At 41.2% G+C, this 9,885-nt stretch overlaps 1 protein-coding gene across 2 annotated transcripts in view; it reads left to right on the forward strand.

Annotated features, from left to right (window-relative positions):
• The window catches only part of arap2 (ArfGAP with RhoGAP domain, ankyrin repeat and PH domain 2), a 321,200-nt gene extending 311,910 nt beyond the window's left edge, over positions 1-9,290 (forward strand). For both annotated transcript variants that reach the window (XM_061961001.1, XM_061961002.1), the window contains one exon: positions 8,482-9,290. In XM_061961001.1, coding sequence (XP_061816985.1) covers positions 8,482-8,754 — 273 coding nt within the window. In that variant the 3' untranslated portion in view covers positions 8,755-9,290. The remainder of the gene's footprint in view (positions 1-8,481) is intronic.
• The last annotated feature ends 595 nt before the right edge of the window (positions 9,291-9,885 follow it).

The following is a 9,885-nucleotide window of genomic DNA, read 5'->3' on the forward strand; positions in this document are numbered from 1 at the left end:
ATACTCCGAAAAATACGGTATATATATATACTAGGGGTGTGGGAAAAAATCGATTCGAATTCGAATCGCGATTCTCATGTTGTGCTATTCAGAATCGATTCTCATTTTTAAAAAATCGATTTTTTAAAAATTATTATTAATTAATTAATTTATTTTTATTTTTTTCAAATTAACAATCCAACAAAACAATACACAGCAATACCATAACAATGCAATCCAATTCCAAAACCGAACCCGACCCAGCAACACTCAGAACTGCAATAAACACCCGATCCCTAAGATCAGCCGATCAGCTGCTGTTGACGGTCCCTGACACAAGGCTGAAGCTTAGAGGTGACAGAGCTTTCGCCGCTGCTGCTCCCAAGCTCTGGAATGACCTACCTCTGAGTATTAGACAAGCCTCCTCTCTTCCTGTTTTTAAATCTCTCTTAAAAACATACTTTTTGATATCCATCCTGCAATGGCGCCCCATAATACACCTGCTGTGAACCTGTTTTTATGTTTTTATTTATTCTATTTTATTTATTTATTTTTTATCGTGTTCTGTTTGTGTTGTGTTGTGTTTGCTCGGTACTCGTATTATCTTTTAACCTGCCCATTGTACAGCACTTTGGCTACCCCTGTGGTAAATTTTAAATGTGCTTTATAAATAAAGTTGATTTGATTTGATTTGATTTGATAAACAGAGCAATTGATCGGAGACACAAACACGACACAGAACAATCCAAAAGTAGTGATACAAAAATGAATATTATCAACAACAGTATCAATATTAGTTACAATTTCAACATAGCAGTGATTAAAAATCCTTCATTGCCATTATCATTAGACATTTATAAAAATAAAAGATGAACAATGGTGTCACAGTGGCTTACACTTGCATCGCATCTCATAAGCTTGACAACACACTGTGTCCAATATTTTCACAAAGATAAAATAAGTCATATTTTTGGTTCATTTAATAGTTAAAACATCCATCCATCCATCCATCTTCTTCCGCTTATCCGAGGTCGGGTTAAAACAAATTTACATTATTGCAATCAGTTGATAAAACATTGTCCTTTACAATTATAAAAGCTTTTTACAAAAATCTACTGCTCTGCTTGCATGTCAGCAGACTGGGGTGGATCCTGCTGAAATCCTATGTATTGAATGATTAGAGAATCCTTTTGAATCGGGAAAAAAAATCGTTTTTGAATCGAGAATCGTGTTGAATTTAAAAAAAAAATCGATTTTGAATCGGGAAAAAAAATCGTTTTTGAATCGAGAATCGTGTTGAATTTAAAAAAAAAATCGATTTTGAATCGAATCGTGACCCCAAGAATCGATATAGAATCGAATCGTGGGACACCCAAAGATTCACAGCCCTAATATATAAATATATATATTAGAGTTGTACGGTATACCGGTGTTAGTATAGTACCGTGTGATACTAATGAATCATATTCGGTACTATATCGCCTCTAAAAAGTACCGGTCCCCCAAACCCCCCCGCGCCCTCCCCGTCGTCGTCACGTCGTGTCATTGCTGGATTATGAGCAGAGAAGCATGTTCGGCAGCGTACAATCACAGAGTACTTACAAACAGACACAGTGTGTAGACAGAAAAGGGAAAACGGACGCATTTTGGCTTAAAAACTAACAATAAAGGTGAAGTTGTAACACTGAAACGCCCTCAGGAAGAGGTGCTTTAAGACATGGCTAGCTAGCTAGTGGCTAAAGTTCATCCGCAGTCGGCAGTGTTTTAGCTACTTCTAAATCACTAATCCTTGTTTCCATGGCGACAAATAAAGTATGCTTATTACAAGTATCATCCCTGCAGGACAAGGAATAGCTAAACATGCTTCACTACACACCGTAGTTCCCCGGCGTCAAAATGTAAACAAACGCCATTGGTGGATCTACACCTAACATCCACTGTAATGATACCAAGTACAGTAGCGTATCTGGTCGATACTACTATGATTACATCGATATTTTTTAGCATCACAACATCTTATTATACACATTATAATACATATTATGTTTATAAACTCAGGAAATATGTCCCTGGACACATGAGGACTTTGAATTTGACCAATCTATGATCCTGTAACGACTTGGTATCAAATTGATACCCAAATGTGTGGTATCATCCAAAACTAACGTAAAGCATCCAAACAACAGAAGAATAAGTGATTATTACATTTTGACAGAAGTGTAGATAGAACATGTTAAAAGAGAAAGTAAGCATGACACAAAAATGACACAATATGTTACTGCATATGTCAGCAGCTAAATTAGGAGCCTTTGTTTGCTTACTTACTAATAAAAGACAAGTTGCCTTGTATATTCACTATTTTATTTAAGGACAAACTTGCAATAAGAAACATATGTTTAATGTACCATAATATTTTTTGTTAAAATAAAGTCAATACTGCAATTTTTTGTGGTCCCCTTTATTTAGAAAAGTATCAAAACAACTTTTGGTACCGGTACCAAAATATTGGTATCGGGACAACACTAATAATATATGTATATGAATATATATATATATATATATATATATATATATATATATATATATATATATATATATATATATATATATATATATTTATTTATATAAATGTATCTCAAACCAACATAACAGGGGTGTAATAGCTCAACAATCTATTTTTTTATCCAAACAACACAACAACATTACAGCAAGCTTACATGTCAACACTGAACACACACACACACACACACACACACACACACACACACACACACACACACACACACACACACACACACACACACACTGTGTGCGCGCTCCATAAACAAAAAAAAGGAAAATAATTTTACCCTGGGTCTGGGAATATTTGTGGCATTGTTGAACACTCTGGGAGTTTCCGAGTGATAAATGAGCAGTGACTTCACATAGTTGCTGCTAGTTTTAGCACAAAGTGGTAGTGTGAGGCGATCCTTCATCGGCTTGTGTCCAGGTAGTGCCTTCTTCTTCGCTGTAATAAAGGTCCGCTGTGGCATCTTTTTCGGTTTCATAACAATTAAAGACTTCCTGCGGAACAAATCCCCCTTCGCTGATAAAACTCCTTGAAGTGAAAGGGCCCCAACCCGAAACGCTAACTAGCTAAATGCTAGCTTAGTGGTTGTCAAGCAACCGGAAGCTATACAGGGAAGACTTTTGAGAGTTTGGACACATTTAAAGTATTCCTGATCACACAAAGTGAACTGTTAGACAGCATGACACAGCTTTGACCGGCGCAAGTTACGGCAATTGTGGAAATGAACTTGTCAGAAGTGCCACTAGCCTCAAAGCTCTTTGAAATGTACAAACCCTGTTTCCATATGAGTTAGGAAATTGTGTTAGATGTAAATATAAATGGAATACAATGATTTGCAAATCCTTTTTAACCCATATTCAATTGAATGCACTACAAAGACAAGATATTTGATGTTCAAACTCATTAACTTTATTTTTTTTTGCAAATAATAATTAACTTAGAATTCCATGGCTGCAACATGTGCCAAAGTAGTTGGGAAAGGGCATGTTCACCACTGTGTTACATGGCCTTTCCTTTTAACAACACTCAGTAAACGTTTGGGAACTGAGGAGACACATTTTTTAAGCTTCTCAGGTGGAATTCTGTCCCATTCTTGCTTGATGTACAGCTTAAGTTGTTCAACAGTCCGGGGGTCTCTGTTGTGGTATTTTAGGCTTCATAATGCGCCACACATTTTCAATGGGAGACAGGTCTGGACTACAGGCAGGCCAGTCTAGTACCCACACTCTTTTACTATGAAGCCACGTTGATGTAACACGTGGCTTGGCATTGTCTTGCTGAAATAAGCAGGGGCGTCCATGGTAACGTTGCTTGGATGGCAACATATGTTGCTCCAAAACCTGTATGTACCTTTCAGCATTAATAGCGCCTTCACAGATGTGCAAGTTACCCATGTTTTGGGCACTAATACACCCCCATACCATCACAGATGCTGGCTTTTCAATTTTGCGCCTATAACAATCCGGATTATTCTTTTCCTCTTTGGTCCGGAGGACACGACGTCCACAGTTTCCAAAAACAATTTAAAATGTGGACTCGTCAGACCACAGAACACTTTTCCACTTTGTATCAGTCCATCTTAGATGAGCTCAGGCCCAGCGAAGCCGACGGCGTTTCTGGGTGTTGTTGATAAATGGTTTTCGCCTTGCATAGGAGAGTTTAAACTTGCACTTACAGATGTAGTGACCAACTGTAGTTACTGACAGTGGGTTTCTGAAGTGTTCCTGAGCCCATGTGGTGATATCCTTTACACAATGATGTCACTTGTTGATGCAGTACAGCCTGAGGGATCGAAGGTCACGGGCTTAGCTGCTTACGTGCAGTGATTTCTCCAGATTCTCTGAACCCTTTGATGATATTACAGACCGTAGATGGTGAAATCCCTAAATTCATTGCAATAGCTGGTTGAGAAAGGTTTTTCTTAAACTGTTCAACAATTTCCTCGCCCCATCCTTGTTTGTGAATGACTGAGCATTTCATGGAATCTACTTTTATACCCAATCATAGCACCCACCTGTTCCCAATTTCTTTGTCACGTGTTGCTGGCATCAAATTCTAAAGTTAATGATTATTTGCAGAAAAAAAAAAAGTTTATCAGTTTGAACATAAATATGTTGTCTTTGTAGCATATTCAACTGAATATGGGTTGAAAATGATTTGCATATCATTGTATTCTGTGTATATTTACATCTAACACAATTTCCCAACTCATATGGAAACGGGGTTTGTACATGATGTAAACAGGATGTGACATTTGGGGGCCCCGCCTCTTCAAAAGGGCCATGCCCGCGTGTAAAGGAGGTGATGTCATCATGATGGCAGCCCCCTTAGGGCCTCCAGCGGCACACATAATGAACGAATGAATGAATAAATGAATGAAGCGTTTGTATGTCTTGACATGGTCCGCACACAGAGGCATATTTGGCGCCATGTAAACGTTCGTAAACTAAAAATGACGATGCGTTCGTGAATCGAGATTCCACGGTACTTTGCATGTTAGTTTGCAGATATAAATATTTATACACACTTTTTGTCAGTAAACATTGCAAGATATTGTATTTGAATACATTTCTTTTGCTGAAAATTGTCGTGATCCGTGGCCCGGATCATTGTTTTGTTTAGTCATGTTCTGTTAGTTTTGGACTCCCTGAGTTCCCGTTTTGTGCACCCCTGGGTTTGTTTTGGTCACCATGGGTACTGATTGGTTCCCCCTGCCTCTGGTTAGTGTTCGGCACACTCACCTGCTGCCGAGCACTAATCAGAGAGCTATTTATTCACTCAGTCTGGCTTCGTTGTTTGCTATATGCAAGAGTTGGGTATGTCCTGGTTTTCTACGTTTTGATTCCTATGCTAAGTCTCACCTTGGCTTCCCGTGCGTTCGTTGCCTTTTGTTGGTTTCCTGTATTTTTGTATGTTGGATGATTTATGAGGAATAAATCTGTGAGGGGCGTGGCCTGCGGACCTGCAGCGAGGCGTGATGTGTCGGGACCGGCTTCGAGATTAGCGACAGGTGAGTGGATGACACAGCTGAGAGTGTTTGTCTGATCACCTGTCGCTCTGTTAAAAGCAGCAGTCGGGAAGAAGAAGGGGGGATGGCAGAGCACGCCGAGAGAGAGAGAGCGAAGCTGAGGGACAGACCAAAAGAAGACAATCAATTGCAAAATAAAGCATTGTTCTGCACGATGAACGAAGCGGTCGTGTCCATGATTGGTGTCCAGAAGAACCCGGAAGTAAGGGACTTCCACAAAATCATTTCCTGCCTTCACGTTTTCGTCCGGAGTTGTTCGTCTGCATCTTGGGGGAACGACCCCGCATGGACATGCGACCTCGACGTGACAGAACGAAGCCAGCCTGAGCGTGGCGAGGAACGTGAATAAATAGCTCTCTGATCAGTGCTCGGCAGCAGGTGAGCGTGCCGAACACTAACCAGAGGCAGGGGAAACCAATCAGTAGCCTTGGTCTGTTCAGAGTCGGGACCCGGGGTGGACCGCTCGCCTGTGCATCGGTTGAGGACATCTCTGCGCTGCTGACGGGATGGTATCCTGCTGGCCCCACTGTGGACTGGACTCTCACTATTATGTTAGATCCACTATGGACTGGACTTTCACAATATTATGCTAGACCCACTCGACGTCCATTGCATCCGGTCTAACCCCTAGAGGGGGGGGGGGGGGGGGGGGGGGGGGGTTACCCACATCTGCGATCCTCTCCAAGGTTTCTCATAGTCATTCACATTGACATCTCACTGGGTTGTGAGTTTTTCCTTGCCCTTATGTGGGCTCTGAACCAAGGATGTCATTGTGACTTGTGCAGCCTTTTGAGACACTTGTGATTTAGGGCTATATAAATAAACATTGATTGATTGATTGATTGATCTTGGTAACCGAAAAAAAAAACCCAGGGGTGCACAAAACAGGAACTGAGGGAGTCCAAAACTAACAGAACATGACTAAACAAAACATGATCCGGGCCACGGATCATGACAAAAATAGATAGATAGATAGATAGTACTTTATTGATTCCTTCAGGAGAGTTCCCTCAGGAAAATTTAAAAATTCCAGCAGCAGTGTACAGAATTGAGATCGAATTTAAAAAAAGTAAAAAGTAAATAATGGGGGTATAAATGGAAACAAAATAGAAAAATATTACAATAGAATAAAAATAAAAAGCAACAATGAGAATAAAAATATTACAGTAAAATAAGAATATAACAAGATAAACTAGACAGTATGTTATGAAAAAGTATTGCACTGTTATTGTTTTGCATCCCCTGTCATCCTAGTACCCCCAGAGAGGAGTTGCACAGTCTAACACAGGGGTCGGCAACCTTTACCACTCAAAGAGCCAATTTGACCAGTTTCACAAATTAAAGAAAACAATGGGAGCCACAAAAATCTTTTGAAATTGAAAATGAATTAACACTGTATACAAAGTTTTTGTTTTGTTTTGTGCTATGTATAAACCAAGGGTCTCAGACACGCGGCCTTCACCTTACTAAGAAAATTGAATGTTAGTGTGGCCCGCGAGTTTTATATGAATGGCGCTTGACAGCGTAATACTTGTAATCCCTCCCGATTTTTCCGGCAGACCGCAAATTTCAAGGCAACTATTCTCTCGAACGTGCCGTGATGGTACAGCATTTAGCGCCCACTACAACCAGCGTGCCGGCCCAGCCACACCTTATATGGGGCTTCTGCTTGCTCACGTAAGTGACAGCAATGCATACTTGGTCAACAACCACACAGGTTACACTGACGGTGGCGGTATAAAACAACTTTAACACTCTTACTAATAATGCGCCACACTGTGAACCCACACCAAACAAGAATGACAAACACATTTCGGGAGAACATCTGCACCGTAACACAACATAAACACAACAGAACAAATACCCAGAATCCCATGCAGCCCTAACTCTTCCGGGATACATTATACACCCCCGCTACCAAACCCCGCCCACCTCAACCGACGCACGGAGAGGAGGGGGGTTGATGTGTGGGGGAGCAGGGTTGGGGTGGGGGCGGGGTTTGGTGGTAGCAGGGGTGTATAATGTAGCCCGGAAGAGTCAGGGCTGCATGGGATTCTGGGTATTTGTTCTGTTGTGTTTATGTTGTGTTAAGGTGCAGATGTTCTCCCGAAATGTGTTTGTCATTCTTGTTTGGTTTTGGTTCAAAGTGTGGCGCATTATTAGTAAGAGTCTTAAAGTTGTTTTACATGGCCACTGTCAGTGTAACCTGTGTGGCTGTTGACCAAGTATGCTTGCTGTCACTTACGTGTGCAAGTAGAAGATGCATACAACAAAAGGCTGGGTTAGCACACTGTTTGTACAGACTGTAGAGGGCGCTAAATGCTGTACCATCATGGCACGCCTTTAGTATTATTGTTAGAGAGAAAATCGGTGAATAGTTACTAAGAGAGGCACGGAAATTTCCCGGGAAAATCGGGAGGGTCGGCAAGTATGCAGTATGCAGCTGAGCCGCATTAGAGTGATCAAAGAGCCGCATGCGGCTCCGGAGCCGCGGGTTGCCGACCCCTGGTCTAACATAATATAGTAATAAATAGTAATAGCATTACTTGGTGGAGGTGTGCACTCTCGACTTCTTAGTGGTCTGTATTTAACTGTAAAACTAGGAACATTATTGACATATTTAATGAATATCCATATTTCTTTAATATTTGAGGACATTGATTCTCGAATTATGGTGGCATTTGGGGTCTATATCGTCATAAAAAATAAATTGATGAGGTTGCAAAAAATGGTTTTCCATTTTCCGGGTGGCACTTGGTGTAAGCACAATACTGACGAGGGCACCGTCACTCATTTTTAATTTCCAGTTTGGTAAATTTTTGTCATTTTGACGGATTTTAACAGTGTTATTAGCTGAAGATACAGTAAAATTGACAGGTAAAAATGTCGCCGTATTTTCCCTCAGATGACTGACAGGAGGATTTCGCTCGCCCTCAAGACCAGTGCTGATGGCGGCGGTGGGGGCGTGACCCCACTTGGCCCACACAGAAGGTCCGCCGTGGACCTTTGCCAGTTGTCGTTCCCTCAGCAGGCCTCGCCCGCTTCCCGGCAAAGTAGCTTGAGCGGCGCTGGCAAAAGGCCCGGCCCCGGCGGCGAGGGTAAAATGCCTCAGAATCTGCTGAGTGAACTTAATTCAGTGCTGAACAAGACGGGCCGCAGCGCCAACATTGCTGACTGACAGGACGGCGAGGAAGAAGAAAAGTGCACCCGGCGGTCAGCGGACCGGAAAGTGGAGTTGATGCGGCGACACTTTTCGTGTGGAACTATTTATTTGTCCATCGTGACAATAAGTATTTCATTGTAGTAGGACCCAAACATACCCTCAATGAATGGATGAGGCCCATCTTCAATAATGCACACCACGGACTTAAAATGCACACGTTGGCAATTGTCACATATAGCGCCCCCTTCATGAAATATTTATTTGCCCATTTTATTTTTATGATGCCTCATACAGCAGCAGCTTGCTCTGCTAACCAGAGTTGCCACCTTTGGCGCATATTCATGGCTTTTCCTCCGACTTGACAGCCTTCTTCTCCACAAACAAACATAAGAGCTTTGTGACAAAATAGTTATTTATTAGGCGCTTGTTTTTACAGACTTTGTTTTAGAGTCAGAGGTGAGCATCGATAACAAAATCTTTGAAAAGCAAATACTCTTTTCATGTCCTGCAATCAAACATGGCTTTTTAATAAAAAAACCTTTTGAATTTGAGACGTCAATTGACAGCAGGTGTGTATTTTTTGTGTGCTGTGGTTCAGGAGGCGAATAGGTTGTTTACAAAAATACTCTACATTGTGAAAATATGCCGATGTTAACATTGGGTACGTTGTCCTGGTCGAGAGTTGTAATGTTTTCTTGTGTCAAAAGTACAAACCCCGTTTCCATATGAGTTGGGAAATTGTGTTAGATGTAAATATAAACAGAATACAATGATTTGCAAATCCTTTTCAACCCATATTCAATTGAATGCACTACAAAGACAAGATATTTGACGTTCAAACTCATAAACTTTTTTTTTTTTTTTTGCAAATAATTAACTTAAAATTTCATGGCTGCAACACCCAATGTAGTTGGGAAAGGGCATGTTCACCACTGTGTTACATGGTCTTTCCTTTTAACAACACTCAGTAAACATTTGCCACTCATTTTCAATGGGAGACAGTTCTGGACTACAGGCAGGCCAGTCTAGTACCTGCACTCTTTTACTATGAAGCCATGTTGATGTAACACGTGGCTTGGCATTGTCTTGCTGAAATAAGCAGGGGCGTCCATGATAACGTTGCTTGGATGGCAACGTATGTTGCTC

The sequence above is a fragment of the Nerophis lumbriciformis genome, linkage group LG05, assembly GCF_033978685.3.
Source record: "Nerophis lumbriciformis linkage group LG05, RoL_Nlum_v2.1, whole genome shotgun sequence".
Classification (NCBI taxonomy): domain Eukaryota; kingdom Metazoa; phylum Chordata; class Actinopteri; order Syngnathiformes; family Syngnathidae; genus Nerophis; species Nerophis lumbriciformis.